The sequence below is a fragment of the Cherax quadricarinatus genome, chromosome 78 (assembly GCF_038502225.1).
Source record: "Cherax quadricarinatus isolate ZL_2023a chromosome 78, ASM3850222v1, whole genome shotgun sequence".
NCBI classification, from domain to species: domain Eukaryota; kingdom Metazoa; phylum Arthropoda; class Malacostraca; order Decapoda; family Parastacidae; genus Cherax; species Cherax quadricarinatus.
In genome coordinates, this window is record NC_091369.1 from 6,050,383 (window position 1) to 6,071,774 (window position 21,392).

At 35.4% G+C, this 21,392-nt stretch overlaps 1 protein-coding gene across 2 annotated transcripts; it reads left to right on the forward strand.

Annotated features, from left to right (window-relative positions):
- The first annotated feature begins 350 nt into the window (after positions 1 to 350).
- Gnpat (dihydroxyacetone phosphate acyltransferase) lies at positions 351 to 20,472 on the forward strand. Of its 2 annotated transcripts, none has more exons than XM_053795351.2 (15): positions 351 to 430; positions 1,948 to 2,196; positions 2,859 to 3,032; positions 4,312 to 4,441; positions 6,782 to 6,885; positions 7,447 to 7,546; positions 8,271 to 8,422; positions 9,516 to 9,674; positions 10,446 to 10,650; positions 10,903 to 11,034; positions 13,449 to 13,601; positions 14,323 to 14,402; positions 15,929 to 16,087; positions 16,990 to 17,153; positions 18,952 to 20,472. In XM_053795351.2, exons 2-15 carry the CDS (start codon positions 1,966 to 1,968, stop codon positions 19,052 to 19,054), a joined length of 2,046 nt encoding a protein of 681 aa, XP_053651326.2. In that variant the 5' UTR covers positions 351 to 430; positions 1,948 to 1,965; the 3' UTR covers positions 19,055 to 20,472. The 2 variants fall into 2 exon arrangements, with proteins under 2 accessions (XP_053651326.2, XP_069957710.1); XM_070101609.1 differs by having other exon boundaries at positions 388 to 430; positions 1,953 to 2,196.
- The last annotated feature ends 920 nt before the right edge of the window (positions 20,473 to 21,392 follow it).

The following is a 21,392-nucleotide window of genomic DNA, read 5'->3' on the forward strand; positions in this document are numbered from 1 at the left end:
TCTCAGCCTTCTAAAACATTTTCTTTCTGATATAGCAGTATAGCAACTTTGGCTAAGATTTGGCTTTCGATGCTAAGTCAGACTCAAATTTTTGTTCGACTTCTAATGGTGCTTAGGCAAGGGGCGCTCAATGAAAATAAGTCATTTTGATTTTTAGGGGGTTATCCTAGGTTACATACACTATGTATGATAATTGTACTTATGTATACCTGTACCTAAATTAACTTATATACTTACTTACCTGACTTACATAAAAAGTTATTGTTCTCGTTTCTCTTTCAGTAGGAACGTTGGTTTCCTTTAAAATTTCCGCCAATATTTTGGAACCTTCTTTATCGGGATTCCCGGGAAGTAGGGTTCAATAAGCTGAGTTTTGATAACCTTTAACACCCCAACAACACCGGACGCCGCCTGATCTTGTTCGTGATAAGTAATTATTGAATTTTATTGTTTCCACAATAGTAATGTCTGCTAAACTGTCAACTAACAGATCACTGATCAATGACTCATATCATACATGAAAGACATATTGAAGCTCATACATAATTTATTAATAGATTTTTTTGTATGAAGGCAATATAATCTTAATCTTAATATTTGTAATCCTCACAACCATTAAAATACTGTAATAATGTGTCCACATTATGTTAATATCTTAGACTCCTCATTACTTATAATCATCCACATTTGTACATCCACCTTTGTGCAAACATTGTATCATGCTGAAATAAATAATCTAACCCAATTAAGACCAATAAATAATTCTAAAACATTAATACACACTTAAAATTGTACTGTTGTAATATTGTAAATTGTACTGATTGTAATACCTTTATTTATTTTTGCTACCTCTCTACTATAAATCTTATTAATTATAAAATTTTAGCGACTTCTCTTTTGTAATAATGTAAAATAATGATTAATTAAAATTCACCTCTCCATAACCTATGTCTACTTTTAAGTAATGTGTAAATACTACTGTATTTGTCTTCCTGAAATGCTCAGACATGTTATTGCTTTATTTTTACTTAACAGTATTTTATAACATGTAAATCACACATTGTCGACTCTGCAAAGAAATACAAAATTTAATTTAATATATGTAATTTAATTAAGGCTGTAGTTGATTCATCACTCAAGGTTGGTGGTGAAGGCTCATGATAAAAGTATTTTGTACGTTGTTATCAAATCTTTCCTCGTTCTGCCCTCCAGTAACATCAAGTCGCCCACAGGATGGATATGGGGTGCATAATATGGGTATAGGGTGCATAATATGGGTATGGGGTGCATAATATGGGTATGGGGTGCATAATATGGGTATGGGGTGCATAATATGGGTATGGGGTGCATAGTATGGGTATGGGGTGCATAATATGGGTACGGGGTGCATAATATGGGTACGGGGTGCATAATAAAGATATTAAACTTAACCTCCTCATATGATATTTTCTAGTGCTCCAGTTTCTTGACAAGGTGTTATTCGAGCAACTCAGCCCTCAAATCGAACCTAATTACTTCCCATTTCCAAAGTTTCCATGGGCTTAGCGATTCCCCATAATTATAATAACATAGTATGTTCAGCATTTCTTATATAATTAAAGCTAGCATATTTTATTAATGAGTAATTATTGGGATAAATGTTATTATGCAATATATTGTTACCATAAACTTATATGATTTTGTCAGGGAAGGTTTGCAAACAATTTTGATGTCCTAACCAATAATCAGTTTAATAAGTAAAGACAAATGAAGTAAACTAGCCAGCTAAGCCTAAGTTAAGCATACAAACATTATCTAACTAAACCTTGGAGTATAAAAAGAGATTAATTTTGTTTGAATAATAAGTGTGTATGAGCAAGTTTATACAAAATATTCAAGTAAGTGACAGTGCGTACTTATTGAATTTATGAACTGAAACTTTGATTGAGCTCAAGTGTTTTATTTCAGTACAGAGTGACTTGTACGATGGAACAAACAATGAGACCAGCCATTCCGGGGTCACCACCTCGGAAAAGAGGGCAGCCACAACAAGAATACATAGATCTGTTGGCTGAGCGAAGACAATCAAGTGATCTCAGATGGGCAGCTCGGGAATGGTACTCGAAGGGAAATTATAAATATGGCCTGCAGATGGAACGTGAGGAAGTGTTGAGCAAAGTAATGCAGTCAGACAGAGTTAAACACACCATCAGTTGGGCAAGTTGTCATATGATAGAATTACTGAGAAAATGTTAGATAAATGGACAGTGATGCAACTAATGTGGAGAGTGAAATGTTGCCACACTAAAATGTCACATTAGTTGCATCTGTGTTCGTTTACCTAAGAAATTGATGAAAGAGACGTTACTTAAATGTTGTATGTTTTATATTGACCATTATCCTTCCTATTTCTCTCCTCTCTTTCTTCACCTTTCTTGTTTTTCTTTTTCCTTTTCTTCCTCTCATAAACACACTAATCCTATTTTGTCTTTCTTCTTCTCCCTCTTCACTGCTCTCTCATTCTTGTTCTCTCTCTCCTCCCACACCAGAAATTAATGTGGGTTTTTCTACATAAAAAGAATAAAAAAATAATGGGAGTTTTCTACCCGAAAAATATAAACTTTTTTCCACACAAAAAACAGAATGCATTTTCCTGCACAAAAATGTTCTATTCCAGCCAAAAAAAAAAAACACTATTGGTGATAAAAAAAATATTTATCTCCAGTATAGATTTTGTACAATATTGTATTTTATACAATATTTGATAACCTGGGCTGAGCCTGACCTGTGAAGGTAGAACCAATGAAACCCATCACAGGTATATAAATTAATTTGTATTTCTTTTTTTCTTTATCTCATGCATAATTTTTTACTTACAGCTTGTGAATGAGGGAATGGCACATGATATGCTTGTGGCTGAAGCAGAAGGGATCTTGGAACAGATGGCACACACTCAAAAACTTGCCATTATACGGCAGTTTGCCTTCATCCTTCCAAAGATCATGAAGAAAATCTACAGTAAAGTGCTTATCAATGAGGAAGGGATTGAAAAGGTAACTTTTAAAGATTTGCTATAAAATTTGTACTTAACTGTTTTCTTGTTAACACTAATCAACTGATGTATTGCCTCCATAATCCCATGGGATTTATTGCACAGTACAGGAAATCCCCAACCTAATAAAGGAGCAGTGTTCCTTGTATTTTGCATTTTTTTTTTTTTCTAGAAATGGTAATGTCTGGTAAAAGCCTTACTAAAACTAAACTTTCCTATGAAGATACGCTGAGGGCACTGAATAGCACTCTGCAAAGGTGGAGAATTAGATGGAAAATTGGAATAAAGAGAATATGTAAATAAAGTACTGAAAATTAACCAAGAGAGGACTCATAGCAGTGGGTTCAAATTAGATAAATTTATATATAGAAAGGATATAGGAGAGCACTGGTTTGGCAGTAGAGTTGTGGATGAATGGAACAAGCTTCCAAGTGTATTATTGAAGTAAGAGCTTTGGGTAGTTTTCAAAATAGACTGGACAAGTACATTAGTGGCTGTAGGTGAGTGTGAGTTGGACCTGTCTAGCATGGGCCATTAGGCCTACTGCAGTGCTCTACTAATCTTATGTTCTTATTAACCAGTAGTGGTAATGTTTGGTTAGAGCCTTAGTAAAACCAGTGTTTCTTATTGTTACTAAATATGCAAACATTTGGTAGGAATGCAAGCTGCTTTGTCAAATCTTTGTAGATACATTATTTTATTTCCATTCTTATGAAGATTTGACAAAGCAGCTTGCATTCTTACCAGATGTTTGCATGGAGAGAAGAATAATATTAGAAATATGGATTGGTTAACAAGGAGAAAATAGTAATACAGTATATAAATTAGAAAAGGAGAGAGTGCAGTGTGAGTAGCAATGTGTCAAAAGAAATCTGCCAGTAAGAAAGATATTGTAGTGTTTGTGCTTGAAGTTGAATTTTTCTGTGATCAAGCCATACCATTCTGATTCAGATTTAGATATTTATGTAAAACCTGCTTTATTTCGTATGAATAATATACATCTTATTTAGAGAAAAATTCTGCTTTCTTTAATAGGGCTAATGTGAAGGACCATAAATTTAAAAAAAATATATGATCTCCTTAAAATGAATAATGTATTGTACCAATAACTTTTCCAAAAAATTATAGGTAACTTAGATTAACAGATATAACTGAAAGCACACACCTGTCCATTACATATTGTATGGGATTTTTCTAAATGCAAAATATCTAAAATTTAATGACTCATTATAAATCTTTTCTATTTTCATTACCTTTCTGTTATTTTTTATATATGTCAGCTGCGCAGTACCCTAGTTGAAACCCCTGTAATACTGCTGCCAACACATCGGTCCTATGCAGATTTTCTCCTTGTGTCGTACATCGCATACCACTTTGACCTTCCCTTGCCTGTGATTGCTGCTGGAATGGGCAAGTAATTATGGCATTAATTGTTTAATAAACTGTAAGTTATTCATAGCTATTGAGAATATAATGTTCAACATATTACAAGTTAAAATATTTATTTTTTAACACACCAGCTGTCTTCCACTGAGGTAGGGCGACCCTAAAAAGAAGAAATGGAAATTTTTCTTCTTTGTACATTTAGTAATTTGTACAGGAGAAAGGGTTAGTAGCCCCTTGCTCCCTTAAAAGAAGTTTACTTTATTTAAACACAGAACTGTCTTCTAATTTCTTAATAGAGTAGAGTATTGATTGTTTGATTATTTGGTTGATTATTTTGTTAAAGTTTTTGCTGTTAGCGTTTATTTTCTGGAATGTTAAGTCCACATTATATAATGATTAACCTAAATTATAATACTTGATGTGCTGTTGGAGTGTGAGCAAAGTAACATTTATGAAGGGGTTCAGGGAAACCGGCAGGCCGGACTTGAGTCCTGGAGATGGGAAGTACAGTGCCTGCACTCTGAAGGAGGGGTGTTAATGTTGCAGTTTAAAAACTGTAGTGTAAAGCACCCTTCTGGCAAGACAGTGATGGAGTGAATGATGGTGAAAGTTTTTCTTTTTTGGGCCACCCTGCCTTGGTGGGAATTGGCCAGTGTGATAATAAATAAAATAAAAATTATAGTCAGTCTCACAGATATGTCAAAATAGTACAAACACAAATACCACAACTGATTAGTAAATGTGTTATAAATATACCTGCTGCTAGCTGGATAGAATGTATCGTCGTCAGTATTTTCATTCCCTACATTGGTATACATATTTAATTCAGAAAATATTTGAAAAAAATGACTATGAGCATTCCTCTGATAAGTTGTAATATAAAAATCCACATTTTTTGATCATCTTCAATCAGATAAGGACTAACCTAGCAAATACTACAAATAAATACAAGTTTGATATGTAATTAAAATGTGTGTAGAGTGGTTTTTATTGTTATATTCACAAACAATTTTTAAACTTTTAAATTGTGTGGTGAAGAGTGAAATTGCTAGCTATCACATTTATACTGAGGCTAAAGCTAGCAGTAGTAGCATGGTTAAACATGAGTCTCTTAACTCCCTCCCTCTCACCTCCCTGTCTTAGCAAATAAAAGTGGAAGTGGAACAGAATTCTTCCTCTAAGCCATCCATGTCATAAGAGGCAACTAAAATGCCGGGTGCAAGGGGCTGGTAACCTCTTCTCCTGTGTACATTACTAAATCTAAAAAGAGAAACTTTCGTTTTTCTTTTTTGGGCTACCCTGCCTTGGTGGGATATGGCTGGTTTGTTGAAAGAAGAATTCAGATATGTGTTATTTTGTTTGTTATTAATATTTTTTTATCACATCAGTAAAAAAGTTACGGTGTGACCCAAAGAAGGGAAATATTCACCATCATAAAGAGAGTACGTATTATAATGTGGCATTAATTGATTCCTTAATGTGATGCAGCTGAAGTCAACAACATCAGTGTTTTCAGACATTTGAATCACACACCAGGGAGTGTTTTTCTCATTGCCTCTAATTTTTGCTGTCTCGTGGCTTTATTAGCAGCTGTTAATATAATGTGAATTATATCTGCAACTGTCTTTAATAAGTAATTGCAAATAAAAGACTTTGCTACAGAAAATTACTGGCTGTAAAGAATAAATAGGCACAATACTGTGACTGGAACAATACACAAATACAGAGCTATGCCGAGTTTCGGCCATAATTCGTTCCAGAAGGCTGTTCGAGTGCCGTTACCAAACAAATTTGTTCCCATAAGGAATAATGTAAATTAGATTAGTCCAATTCAGACCCCCAAACTTACAAAAGCACTTACAATAATGCACTTACATAATTGTTCGAGTGGGAGCTGTATAAAACTCAGGGTACCACTGCATCCCGCACATAAGAAAAAGAAACCTATAAAGACGTTTCGGTCCAAGTCGGAACAAAACATTGTCACGAGTTTCTTTTTCCTATGAGGGGTTTTTTGTGTATTGGCTGTATGTAGCTCATCTCTCAGCTGGAAGAGATGGAGGAAATGGGAGAGAAAAAAAGGGAATGGGAAATAGTGAGGAAGGTATTGAGAGAGAGAGAAGCCAATGTGTTGTGAGTACAGTGTATACTTATGAATTGCATTCCTCTCTTTCCCTCCCTTCAAAAAATGATGAAGAGATATTGAATATTTTTGTTCTGGTCCATGTCTTGGGTTATAACACTGGTGGTCCCTGTCTAGGTCATTAAGCCAGGGGTGACTTGTTATCAGTAAATTTGTATTAGAAGAATAATTAAAAGTCAGTGATCAGTTATTGCATCTGTAGGTCATAACTTACATTGCAGACTTCATGGGTATGGCTATAGTTGGAGAGAAGTTGAGGGGCTCTGGAGCTTTTTATATTCGTCGCTCATTTATGGATAATACCCTCTACTGGGCCGTGTTTCAGGTGAGAGTTCCTGGATACAGTTTATGTGACCTCTTGACTCATTTTATAATGAATGTTGCACTATACAATTTCATACAAGTTGTTTGTTTTTGCAAATTCTTTGTAAAACTAATTTAAAAATAACTATCAGAGAAGGCATTTATAAAAGATTTAGGTTAAGTAGTACTACTGCACGTATTGTGAATCAAATGTCATTTCTGTAGAAATTCTACATATTGAGAAATCCAGGGTTGCAAATTGTGCATATAATGTTAATGTAAAAGTTCTTGGCTGAGTGGTAACATCTTGAGTTTACAACCAAGTAATCTAGATTAGATCTTGGGGTGGGCTGACACATTGGACCTGTTTCCTTATACCTGATGTCCCAGCTCACCTAGCAGTAAATAGGTACTTGTATTAGGCAAATGTTGCGAGTGGCATTCCGGAGAAGCTGTAGCTTTCCCTAGATTCAGCTGGACTCTGAAATGAACTAAGGTAAGATAACTTTTATCAATGTAAAATAAAAAAAACAGTGCATAAAGTGCATCAAAATAACTCCATTTGCTTTGTTTTATTTCACAGGAATATGTTCAGACTCTTGTGGAGTGCACTGGTTCTCCAATGGAATTTTTCTTAGAAGGAACAAGAAGTCGAAGTGGCAAATCATTGCCTCCTAAGATTGGTAACTCGTGCAGTGTTGTTAAATTTTTTATGTTAGTTGGAGCTTTTAGATTATAAACAATGTGTGTTATTTTGTGTGCCTCAGAAGAAATTTTTAAAATGGCATTCTACACCATGAAATTAAAATTCAATAAAATTACATTTTTTTTTTTTTTTTTCAACAAGTCGGCCGTCTCCCACCGAGGCAGAGTGACCCAAAAAAGAAAGAAAATCCCCAAAAAGAAAATACATTCATCATCATTCAACACTTTCACCACACTCACACATTATCACTGCTTTTGCAGAGGTGCTCAGAATACAACAGTTTAGAAGCATATACGTATAAAGATACACAACATATCCCTCCCAACTGCCAATATTACAGATGTTTAGATTAATTATTTTGTGATTACAAGGATTCTGTGATTACAGTGATTATGCTTGAATGATGATGAAATTGTTGAATGATGGTGAAAGTGTTTCTTTCTTTTTTGGGTCACCCTACCTCAGTGGGAGATGGCCTACATGTTAAAAAAAAAAAATATGCTCACACATGTACACGCAAGCATGCACACACACATGCATGAATGCATACCTTCCTGCACTTCCACTGAACTGCAGATAAATATAGTACCACAAAATTAAATGATATTAGAGTTACCTTGTATTTTTTTGTTAAGTTTTATTGTTTATTATATCTTCATCTTGGAAGCTGATAGAATAACAATATATGTATATTTTGGCAGGGCTTCTTGGTTGTGTAGCGGAGTGTTGGCTGCGGGGCAGAGTACCAGATTTAGCAGTGGTGCCCATAAGTATATCCTATGAACGAACTTTAGAAGAAAAACTTTATGCATATGAACTTCTTGGAGTACCAAAGCCTCGTGAATCAACTTCAGTGAGTAGATAATTTTTTATTATTTTTTTTTTCAACATGTTGGCCATCTCCCACCAAGGCAGGATGACCCCCAAAAAGGAGGAAACCCATTCACCGCCATTCATGCAATCTCTGTTTTATCAGAAGTGTGCTGTCCTCACATTTCAGATGGGCCTCTGACTTGCAACATTCCCACTCCTCCTTCAGAGTATAGGCACTGTAATTCTCACTTCCAGGCTCACCTGTCTGGTTAGCTGGTTTTCCTGAATCCTTTCATTGATGTTACCTTGCTTACATTCCAACAACACATCAATCATGACAACCATTTGCCATCACTCAGTTAACACACTCACACAGGCCTGTTCAAACTCTAGCACTCCCTTTACCTTCTCCCTCCAACCTTTCCTGGAATGACCCCTGCCTCTCCTTTTCTCTACCCTAAATTTATATACCCTTCTCTGTCTTGCTTGGGAACCAGCAAGGAAAGAAGAGGAGAGAGGAGCATGAGAGAGATGGAAGAAGGAAGGATAGGAGGGATGTGTAGAAGGAGAATGGTTGGAGAAGGAAGCGATGGTTGGAGAAGGAAGGGATGGTTGGAGAAGGGAGGAGCAGAGAAAGAGGAGACATAGGAGAGTTAGAGAGAGAGAGAGGGAGGAGGGGGGTAAAGGCAGTCAGGGGCTGAACAGCATACATAAATCTACAGTACAAAGTTTAATTTAGCATAGCATTATTAATGCACTACAGCATCTCAGTCTGGCCCTCACAACTGACTGACTCAACCTGTGTTTTACTCTCCAGGTAGCCAATATGCCTAGAGTTGCCTTTCTCTTAATACTGGGTTGACCTCATTTTTCATTTATTTGAGTTTGATATATTCTCAGGGGGACTTTGTTTTATGCCACTTGTCAGTTACAGTACATACCAAGCCTCAGCATAGTGTAACTTTATGTCAGGCCAAAATCCTTATAAAACTCATACATAAATTAATTACCTTTATCATTTTAAAAGAATTTTATTTTGTTTGTGTAATGGTTTTTATTTTGTCCTGTATTGTTGACTTTACATCAGGAAGGAAGTCTGTTTTAAGTTAAAATATACATGTTAAAAATTACAGGGTCTTCTGAAGGCAACAAGGATCTTAAAAGAAAAATATGGCAATATATATGTTAATGTGGGTGAGCCTGTATCAGTACGAGGTTTTCTTGGTCCTCGTGTTGACAGACATCTGAGTGCATCTATACCTTCCCATTTAGCACCTTTAACTAAGAATGAGGTGAGCATAACATTATTATCTAATTTGAGTATATTAAAAGATTAGGTCATCTAGTACATAATCTTAATTTCAAAGTATATAACATACTTATTATGTTCCTAAAAATCAGTGTCTTATGAAATATAGCATTATATAGAGTGATATTCTTTAAAATATTTCTCACCCCCTCTATAGAAGAGACAGATACAATTGATTATCTATTAGGCCTTTTACTTGATTTTCATACACTGAACATAACATTAACATTTAAACTTAACTGCACATGGAGTTGTACAATTTATCAGTCATTTCACTGTTTTTGCCATCACAAACAGCTTGATGGAATTGACAAGATCCCTTACTATAAACACAAGTAACAACTTACACTATCCTAAAAATTAGAGAGAGACTTTTTTTTTTTAATCATCTGTTATGTTCCATATACCAGGCCCTTTTAATCACTGATTTTCTTAGTAACATTTTCTTTTCTCTAGCTTGCTTTATTCTAAGAATACAGTATATAATACATAGATAAAAAAGTGTTAATTGACTGTTTATGTTATCAGTAAGGCTTCCAGTCAACAGTAGGCCATTAGTAGTTAAGCTTTAAGGAATCAAAAGTTATACGCAGATATTCGCAGAATTTTACTTTCATGTTGGCAAAACATAGTGTCTGTGTTTTTGGCTTCCCTTATAGATGAGCACCTCAGGCAGCTGCCTGCTGGCCCACCCATTAATTTGGTCTTGGGTGTGGGGATGGATTAAAAGTCTGGTCTTTACCTTCTCTTGCAGCTGTGTGCATGTGAAGCTCTCGGCTGTCACATGTTAAGAAAGATCCAGCTAGGTGGTGTGGTGAGTGTGTGGAGTGTGGTGTGTGTACACCTTATATGCACTCTCTGGGCACAATGCTGGTCACTTCCATTTAAGGTGCTTTTACAAGAAGTCTCCTGGCTTATAACTATATTAGAGAAGATTGGTGGAAATATTGCTCGCCAAGGTATGCATTAAGGGTTATATACTACTAATGAAGGGTACAGCTTAATTTAGTGTTCAATAATTTATATTCATTATATAAATTGACCCATAGTTTTAGTAGATGCTTCAAAAGTCAATGTATAAACCTGCATTTGATGTAATTTATGAAAGAACCTTGAGTATAATTTTTGGTTGAAGTAATAAATATATCTTGAGATCTATATCTAAAATTCTCATACTAAATTAGTAGGTTAATACCTAAGGTATTCTGCAGGGAGTGTGGAGGAAGATATTATATGCAGCCTTGAGGTTCACTCTCATGTAGCGAGACTTGGTGAAGATGGAGTAGTCTATATACAACAAGTTCATCAGCCTGACCAACAAACCGTACTAAGCAAAGATAAAAGTATGAGCATTTGTGTACTTTACAATATTTACAACATATTATTTGTTTTATCTTTTTTCTAACATAATGATGTCTGTCCACTATATTATTCAGTCATTATAGTTGTTTTTTAAAGCTCTAAAACAGAGAGGACTGTGAACAGCTTGGGAGTAAGGTATCTATAATACTAATATAGCACAGTATGTTTGGAGGGATATGTTGTGTATCTTTATATGTGTATGCTTCTAAACTGTTGTATTCTGAGCACCTCTGCAAAAACAGTGATAATGTGTGAGTGTGGTGAAAGTGTTGAATGATGATGAAAGTATTTTCTTTTTGGGGATTTTCTTTCTTTTTTGGGTCACCCTGCCTCGGTGGGAGACGGCCGACTTGTTGGAAAAAAAAAAAAAATGTCCTCCGCTTACTACATTAATACATTCCAGATAATCATTTATTAGTTGGTGTTAAGAATTTGGAATCTGTTTTTTCATGGACATTTATAACTGGAGAAGTGCTCCTTAGCTATAATATTCAGTATCTAAATTCATTTACTCCTTAAAAGTGCAATTAAAAACGTATATTACTTCCAGCAAGCGTGCGTGAGCGTGTTAGATAGGAGTGAATGGAGACGAATGGTACTTGGGACCTGACGATCTGTTGGAGTGTGAGCAGGGTAATATTTAGTGAAGGGATTCAGGGAAACCGGTTATTTTCATATAGTCAGACTTGAGTCCTGGAAATGGGAAGTACAATGCCTGCACTTTAAAGGAGGGGTTTGGGATATTGGCAGTTTGGAGGGATATGTTGTGTATCTTTATATGTGTATGCTTCTAAACTGTTGTATTTCTGAGTACCTCTGCAAAAACAGTGATAATGTGTGAGTGTGGTGAAAGTGTTGAATGATGATGAAAGTATTTTCTTTTTTGGGTCACCCTGCCTCGGTGGGAGACGGCTGACTTGTTGAAAAAAAAAAAAATTACTTATATGAGTCTCTCTCTCTCTCCTTCCTCTTTCTTTCCCTTCCTCCCATTCCCTCACTTCCACTGCTATTCATTCCCACTATTTCCTATTATATCTGACACAGCACATTTTTACTATCCATTCTCTCGCTGATAACAGTGACTAGGCAGTTGGCATATGGTGGGAGGAAGGAATGGTGAGGGTATTGCATGTTTGTGGTTTATTTCCAGTGAGGTCCACAGATCATCTTCCCTAAGATGTTTACTGCTAGGTGAACAAGAGTAGCAGGTGTAAGCAAACTTGTCCATACATTTCACTTCACCCAGGATTTGAGCCGGGGCCTTTTTTGGTGTGAGCCAGACACATTTTCAATGAGTGTTAATTACTAAATAGTATAACAGACCAATGTATAATGTAAACTACAAATGTATAAGAACATATAAAGGAAAATGCAAAATTTAGTTAACTAGCAAGGTAAGTGGATAAAAAAAATATATTGACTAATTAAATATGTAAGTACAGTACATTGCTGTTAAGAGCATTTAAACAAATCAGTTATGTGTATCAGATGACAAGCAAGGGATGCACTTTATGCACTTCCAAGTTATTCATTTGTGAAAGAAGAGAAGATTTAAAGGGAAATTAATGTATAATTACTATTGAATGTTAAAGTGTTAAAGTTATTGCCTGTTATTATTATTACAGTAGTCCCCCGTATCTGCAGGGTATATGTTCCAAGACCTACCATGGATACCTGAACCTGCGGATATTAACGAACCCTATATATGTATGTCATTTTTTGTTTACATACATATTTATGATAAAGTTCAACTGATAAATTATGCACAATAAGTGGAGAATTATCACTTTTTCACTGATGGGAAGCACTTCACAACTTTTCTTAGCTCTGAACAACTGCCACCATCACTAGGTTTGTGCTTTGTGGCTAAATTAAGGCTTATTTTTGGGCCACCATAAACTGCAGATAACTGAAACCTCAGAAACCAAATCCACAGATACAGAGGTTCTCCTGTACAGCCTCTCCTCACTTAGTGATGTACTCATTTACTGATGCCTCGGACTTATGACAGGCTCTCTGACCAGTATTCATACCTACATAATGTATATTAGAGATGATTTCCTCTATTCTGTTTATTGCAATATACAGTACACTACTCTATAAACATTTTAAAAATGTACCAGAAATGTTCTAAATGGTGCAGAGGTGACATTAAAACAATATCAAAGATAATTGACACAAACCCACTACCATTATAGTATGCTCCTCACTTAGCGATGAATTTGTTTACCTATGTGGTCTTAGGAATGGAACTCCGTTGTTAAGTGAGGAGAGGCTGTATTTGACATTGCAGGCTAATGTGTTTGAGTAAGACTATGTATGTACTTACCATACCTGCTTTTGATTGAAACGAGAAATGGACACATTTTCTAAACTTCAAATGCTTTCTTTTCAGAAATAAATTTGAGCAGTAAAACAGTGGAGCTTGCTGTAACTCACCTGATGTTACAGCATTACATCAACCACCTACTTCATCTCTTGATCAGACCGGCCCTGGTAGCACATGCTCTGGTATCACTTGGTGCCCAGACTAAAGCCTCTTCCCTTGGTTAGTTTCTCTTTTTCATCATTGGAACTTAAGACATCTAATAGTAAGTTTTTTTATTTGGGAAAAAGAGGTAATGATTACCAATTTTAAACATCAATTACATTACTGACCTTTATAAAGAAAATTTTCAGAAAATTTTACAAGTGAATAGCATTTGATGTAGCTGCATACTTTGGAAACAATTCAGCACACCTAAATGCTGGATGTCTGGCTTTGAAACTTAAATGCTCTTTGTGCAATTCTAACTCAGGTCTTTACATGGATGTTGATGAGGATGTTGCAGCTCAAGAGACAATTCAGTTTTCACAGTCCCTGTAATAATTTGTTTTAAGAGACATCAAGGAATACCATTTTATGACATAATACATTTTGTGGAAAGACTAAATAATGGAATACAGTGCCTGCATTTTACAAATATAAATTGGAATAAACCTTGGAAATTAACACTGAATCTGATGCTGTATTAAGAGACTCAAAAATTCATTACTATTAATGCAAAATTTAATAGATTTTCAATGATCATAAGCATAAATTGGAATACATTTTGGAAATTAACACATAATCAGGTATTGCACTTAGCAACTTAAACTTCCTCAGCTTTAATGCAAAGGGCAGCAGTTTTTTAATGACTAGGACAGGGATAATGTTAAGCTGTTTTTATAGACTGTATTAATCAGTTATTTACACATGCAACCATTACGCATTTTTTGTTAACTTACAGAGTTGCTGCAATCAAGATTTGTTTTCCTTCGCTCATTCTTTGGATACGACTTCATCTTTGAGAAGAATATGGAAGGAAGAGTATGTACAGTATATATTGTATATTACATATTCCACAGATTTTATTCTTAACATAAGTATTTTGTAACATTATGTTTGGTCACATTGAAGTAAGGCTATTAAAAATAGCATCATAAAAACAACCAATGTAAAGTTGTAATAGGAATTTGGAAGGAAAAGAGCACCACTATATTATAGGCTGCTCAGATGGACTTCTCTCAGTGTTTATTGTGATTGTACCTTGGGTCTATGGGTTGAGGGTATCACTTTTGCATATTCATGTTAAAACTTCCTTATCTGATAAAACATGGTTATATACAATATATGCATGAGCATCATTGATAATGAAATACTGTATTTCTTATTACACAAGATGCATTACATCTGTTATTAATTTGAGGAAAGATGCATACTGTGTACACTGTAAAATCCATAATTATTCACAGTATTTTAGGCAAAACTATTTGTAATTATTAAGCATGTGGGAAGAAACTGATTGGCCTGATTGGTGTGCAGTTTGAGTTCCTTCTTAGCTTCACGTAAAACTAAGATACAGTAGCCTCTTTAAGTCAACCCTCATTGCCAGTAAAAAAAATGGATGACAACCACAGAAGCTATAAACAACTACAATACATTGTTTCCTGGACTGGAATCTTAAAAATAAGTTCTGAGAGCCTATCTTAGGCAATTAAAGCTTCTCTCTTTTTGTTTTTGGTTGTCTTGTGGAGATCTTGTCAATGCTTTATTACATCATACATCTGCTGATGGCCTTGGTCGGCTACTGGTTTGTTGGAATCTCCTCTGGCTTCTTTGTTCCGTTTTCATAGAGTTTCTTATCCTTGGCATCCTGATTCAGTCTCAGGTTCTTCTTTGGGCTTCTTATTGGCATTGCAGGGGCACCCCTGACTTCTTGTTGCACCTTTTCAGTTGCTCTGTGGATGTCTCTCACTTCTGCATTTTTGCTTTCTTCAGCCTGAGTAGCCTCATCCCAACTCCTTTGTTGTTGCCTCAGTTTGCCAGGGGCTTCTTGTGTAAGGTCTCCATGCTTTGGGCCTCAGTTTTTCCTCACTGGTGGAGGGCTGGGGGTGGTGGTGTCTTTGGAACTATCACTTATGGGGGTGCTTGCCTTTTGTCTGTTGGGCATACTATCTCTTGTTCATTTTTTTGTTTTAAATTTTTAAGTTTAATCTCAGTAAAAATATTGTGCAGTATGGGCTTTACAGAAACACTGCACCATACAGTTTGCAATTTTTCCAAAATTGCATTCATCCTATACAAATTTGTGCAGAGAAACACTATCAGTATTTATTATCATTATCTTGGACTATTGTATTTTTTTAAGACACCAGCCATCTATCACCGAGGTAGGTTGACCCCACAAGGAAACACATCACTCATTCATTACCTCTCATGCCAGAAGTGTGAAGACATCATAATTCAGGCTAACCATTTCCCTGAATCCATTCACTCATATTATCTTAATTACTAAATTTGAAATTTGATTATAAATAGGAAATACATAATCCTCATAGTCACAATTATTTCAGGATTTTATGGAAGGGTTGTCTGTGCTAACATGGAGTGGAGAAGTGAGTGTCATCCAAGGGTGTGCTCAGATGATGCATCAGGCCAACAGCTTGATAACGCTCTTGCTGGCATTGCTCAAACCTTTCACCCTGACTTATTCATGTGCTGCTCAGACCATGGTTTGTATTCACAGTTAACCCACATATTGGAGATAAATCTTAAATTTTTTGATTACCTCTAAATACAGTACCATGCAATTCCAGCCATGGTATTGTGATTTATATACTTCATAGTTTATATGAATTAATTGTTAATGTTTACTTTGTCAAGGTTTGTCAATTTTAATTTGATTACTCAATCCCTGTGGGTATATATACACCTCAGTATGTAGGAAAAGAAGGAAACAGACATATTCATAAAGCTCTTATATACAAATGTAGATAAAGTCGTCTTAAAAAGATTAGAATTAAAGGACTTTATAAATACTGGAGGGCTCTGTTATGTTCCAGACTACTGCTGCAAAATGAAACATGGCCTTTTTCATTTTCATATGCATATATGAACCTGATAACATGTAAAGTAAAAGGACACAAGTGCAATTAATGTGACATTTTATTGTGGCAACGTTTCGCTCTTCAGGAGCTTTATCAAGCCATTACAAACAATACATGGACACAGAGGGTATATAAAGGCTCAGAGTGAGGTGCAATACTAGTGAGGTACCATTTCGATGTTCACTAGTGGTAGTAGTAGTAGTAGTAGTGACAAAAATAATACAATGTGGTAGAGCAATTAATTCGTACATGAGTAAAAAGATATAAAAGCTATTACATGGGTAACATAAAAATAGGTTGGACAAATATAGACTGGAAAGAGGCAGGTTGTTTCAGTGTTCACTCTCTGTAATGTGCTTTGTGTAGTATAACAGGAGAGACTATGTGATGGCAGGGTTTACTGTTTTCAGGAGGATTCTTGATAAGACTTCGGAGATGGTGAAGCTGCCGTTATTTCATTTAATTAATGCAAATGCATCCTTGTGCCATACAAAAATAATAATAGTTTAACCCTTCTTAATTTGCAGGCATCCCAGGAGTGGCTAGATAATGGAGCATTAGTTGTTGCTGTTCAGCAATCCATTGAAAGATCACTTTGCAAGACTACACTGTACTCAGCACTCTCCTTGGATACAGTCCGTCATGCAGTAAGAGCAGTCATTAGGATAGGAGCTGTTACTAAAAGAAAAGGGTAAGATATTTTTAAGACAGTTTTAATAGTAGATATGATAGGATACATGTGGTCAAGAATAGCGTGTCACTGTTCTTGGGTAGTTGAGAGGTGGGGCCAGGAGCCAAGATTTGACCCTTGCAACTACAACTAGGTGGATACACTCACACTTTCAATGCAGGGTAGCTAGATAAGACATGAAAAATAAAGAGACAGCTAAAATGTGATGTCACTAATGTATTCAGCATACCGGGGCACACAGCTGTCAATAACTGGAGACCAAACAAGAAAGGAGGTGGATTAGCTGTTTACTATGCTATTGACTTCTTTTGTATGAATGTCATAAACGCATACAGTAAACATATATTTGCTGAATTTAAATTCAGTAATACTGATTCAATAACATTTGGTGAAATTTGCAGAATATTTCACACAAATACACAATACTTCAGTGATATCTTAGAAATATGATATAACAGGCAACAAACCTATTAAAATCATCCTATAATTGCTGATGATTTTAGCATAAACCTCTGCCAGATAAATTCAGGTAACCCCCAAATGTCAAGTTTCATAGACTATGTATTAGTGCTTGCAGTACCATCAGTCACTTAACTTGCTAGAATTACTGTAACATCTGCATCTGTCCTTGCTCACATCTGGACCATTGAAGCAGCATTCCAAGGTGCAAGTATAATCACAGATAAAACAATGGACTACTGCCCAACTTTTCTAGCAACAAGCATTAGAAAGAGTCACTTAAAACTAAATTAGTTACTTTTAGTTTCCGTAATGATGCTTTGATTAATAAATTATATGATGCCATGAAGCATACACATTTGGAAAGGGAGTTAAATAATAATCAGAATGTGAACGTTGGAGTAGAGACATTCCTTAATATTACAGAACATCACTGTGATATACACTGCGAACAAAGATGAAACAACTGACAACAAAAAATGGTAAAATAGCCCACAGCTCACAAAAAGCTTGCTTAGATCAGTCGAAAAGAAACATAATAATGAGAACAGATACAGACTAGGCCTTATTTCTGAAGGAAACAGCAGAAAGACACTGCATCCATCTCTAGTATAGGAAGACCCCGCTTTACAGCACTTCGCTTTATGGTGTTTTGCTAATGCAGCAGTTTTTCATTATACCCATTCTTCATTTACTCAGATTTCCTACAATAAATATATTCACCTCTCACCATAAGCCAAGGATGAAAATATTTTAAGGTAAGTAATGTGTATACTGTATATGCATATTTTAGGCCTAGTTCTATTGCTCACTTAATATATGATAGTGTAAACATGTAATCAGGCTTTTACATGCATTGAAAAGTGATAAACGGCTATGTTTCACTTTACAGCAATTTTCACTTTACAGCAGTAGCTCGGAACCTAACCTGCTGTATTTACAGGGCCCACCTGTATTATCAAAAGATCTAAACAAGCCTACTATTCCACTAGATTTAATAACTCCATAGGAGATATAAAACAAACTTGGAGAACATTTCAGGTGGGCAAAGCCCACAGGAGTGTGAGGTAATCAGCTCCTCAGACTAGAGATGATGTGCTCAGTCCATCAGTCTTGATAAAGTACAGCACATGCACAAGAAAGGGCCTAATATATTGAAGAGAGGTGGGCTAATCTTTAACCTAAGTTCTCAAAATATTGTTCATAATTTTATATCAGAGCAATTTTTTTATTTAATTTTTTATATAAATTAATGCCTTACTTTTCCTTCAAAACCTGATGGATTTCTCATACCATAATATTATCAGAAAACTGAATGCATATATTTTTTCTTTTTCAGAATTAACGACCAGACAGTATTGACACCAGACCAGCAGAAAATTGCTTCCATTACCCAAGTGTTGCAACAAACCTCTACAACAGCATTACAACCAAAACTTTAAGTATTATGGAGCTCTGTATGACCTATATGGGTTTAGCACTCTCTTTGATCATATATTTATTATTTAGACATTACATTATCTTAATAGTTTGCTATTAAAGTACAGTACAGTAACTGCAAATGCTACTTGATGCAGTTTGCTAAAATTTGCAAAATCTATTTCATATGTTTCTGTAACAAATAATGGGAGCTCCAGAACTGTTAATTATTTCTCCTTAACTTGAGTTGTAAAATAAATTTAATTACTGTACAGTCAAGCACTGAAAACTCAGAGAATCAAAGAGCTTTATGTTGGTACATGGATATAAATGTGGCCGTTTTTTATTTGTAATCTAATGTTTAGTCTTTGAAATTATTCCTTGAAATTTTCCCTTAGATTTTTACAGTGGGTCAGCCAAAATGGATCGTAATGTTCAGAATACTTCTTACTCCAACTGATTTTCTGTTTCAGTCCTTGCCTGTATTTCAGTTACATGTCTAAAATAATACAAAACAGACTGAAATTTTAACCATTTTTCCATGTCATTCAGTTCATGGAGTACAATTGGTTAGCAGCTCTCTATTTTTGTTTGTGGTAGTGATTCCAGACACAGGAAGAGTTTGACTCTTCAATCTGTTTTGGTCCTGAGAGCAAAAATAACTTGTTCTAGTCTGTGTGCTGAGAGAGAACACCTTGTTCTGCTCCTTAAACTGTGAGAGAACAATTTATTCTGGCCCTTACACTGAGAGAACAGCTTATTCTGGCCATACACTGTATGAGGACAGCTTGTTTTGTTCCTAACAATGTGAGAGAACAACTTTTGTTCCTTACACTGTAAGAGAACAACTTTTGATCCTCGCACAGTGAGATTACAACTTTTGTTCCTTATACAGTGGGAGTACAACTTTTGTTCCTTACACTGTAAGAGAACAACTTTTGATCCTTACAGTGAGAGTACAACTTTTGTTCCTTTTACAGTGAGAGTACAACTTTTGTTCCTTACACTGTGAGAGTACATCTCATTTTGTTCCTTACAGAGAGAGACCAACTTGCCCTTGCTGGGGGTCTAGTCTATAATGTTAAGAAGTTTGGTAATTTTTATGCATGATAGTGGTATTATCCTAGTAAAAAAAAAAATGGAATAATATATGTGTGAAGGTACTCTTCACATTAATATATAGTTCTATATGACCTGTTCTCCATGGGGAAGCGGAACAGAATTCTTTCTCCGTAAGCCATGCATGTCGTAAGAGGCGACTAAAATGCCAGGAGCAAGGGGCTGTATGCATTACTAAATTTAAAAAAAGAAACTTTAGTTTTTCTTTTTAGATCGCCCTGTATCGGTGGGATATGGGCAGTTTGTTAAAAAAAAAGAAAAAATTACCAGTACAGGTTTGGCACAGTTTGTAAACATAATAATATGGATTAATATTTCATTGAAACAATACTTGTCAGCTTCTTGTATTGTATATACATTAACGTATGATCTCAGTGATATACGACTGGTGTGTTGAAAAGAAAAAGAAATTATATATATAACGTTTATTCATATACATATATCATAGACATATACACATTAATATATGATCTTACTCAATGCATAAATATACACAATAATGAGTGATCTTACACCATATATCAAGGGACCAACGTTTAGTTCAAAGCAGTAATATGGTGGATTCGTAGTGCCAATTTGTTAAACTAATTAAACCAAAGAGTATCCTAGTGATTTTTGTGTAAGAATTAGTTTGTCCCAGTGAAGTCTTTCCCTGCATTAGGTGTATACTGAGGTAGAGTGGCAAGGTGCCACAATAAAATACATGACTACAGTGATGAATAATACCCAAGTCAAACTTTTTTAATGTTTTTCTCTGTTTTTTTTTAACTATACATGTATTACTGTATTTATAAACACTTTATTTGAAAGTAGGAATAACATCTTGTAGGAGTGAGGAAGAGCCAGTTGTGAGTGTGGGGGAAGTTCGTGAGGCAGTAGGTAAAATGAAAGGGGGTAAGGCAGCCGGGATTGATGGGATAAAGATAGAAATGTTAAAAGCAGGTGGGGATATAGTTTTGGAGTGGTTGGTGCAATTATTTAATAAATGTATGGAAGAGGGTAAGGTACCTAGGGATTGGCAGAGAGCATGCATAGTTCCTTTGTATAAAGGCAAAGGGGATAAAAGAGAGTGCAAAAATTATAGGGGGATAAGTCTGTTGAGTGTACCTGGTAAAGTGTATGGTAGAGTTATAATTGAAAGAATTAAGAGTAAGACGGAGAATAGGATAGCAGATGAACAAGGAGGCTTTAGGAAAGGTAGGGGGTGTGTGGACCAGGTGTTTACAGTGAAACATATAAGTG

Bases quoted from the DNA above. Each gene is read 5' to 3' on its own strand.
- Gnpat (XM_053795351.2), top strand. From the start codon at position 1,966: ATGGAACAAACAATGAGACCAGCCATTCCGGGGTCACCACCTCGGAAA. The intron at 11,035-13,448 runs GTATGAGCATTT...CTTTCTTTTCAG, and splicing joins CGTACTAAGCAAAGATAAAA to AAATAAATTTGAGCAGTAAA. The intron at 17,154-18,951 runs GTAAGATATTTT...TTTCTTTTTCAG, and splicing joins GCTGTTACTAAAAGAAAAGG to AATTAACGACCAGACAGTAT.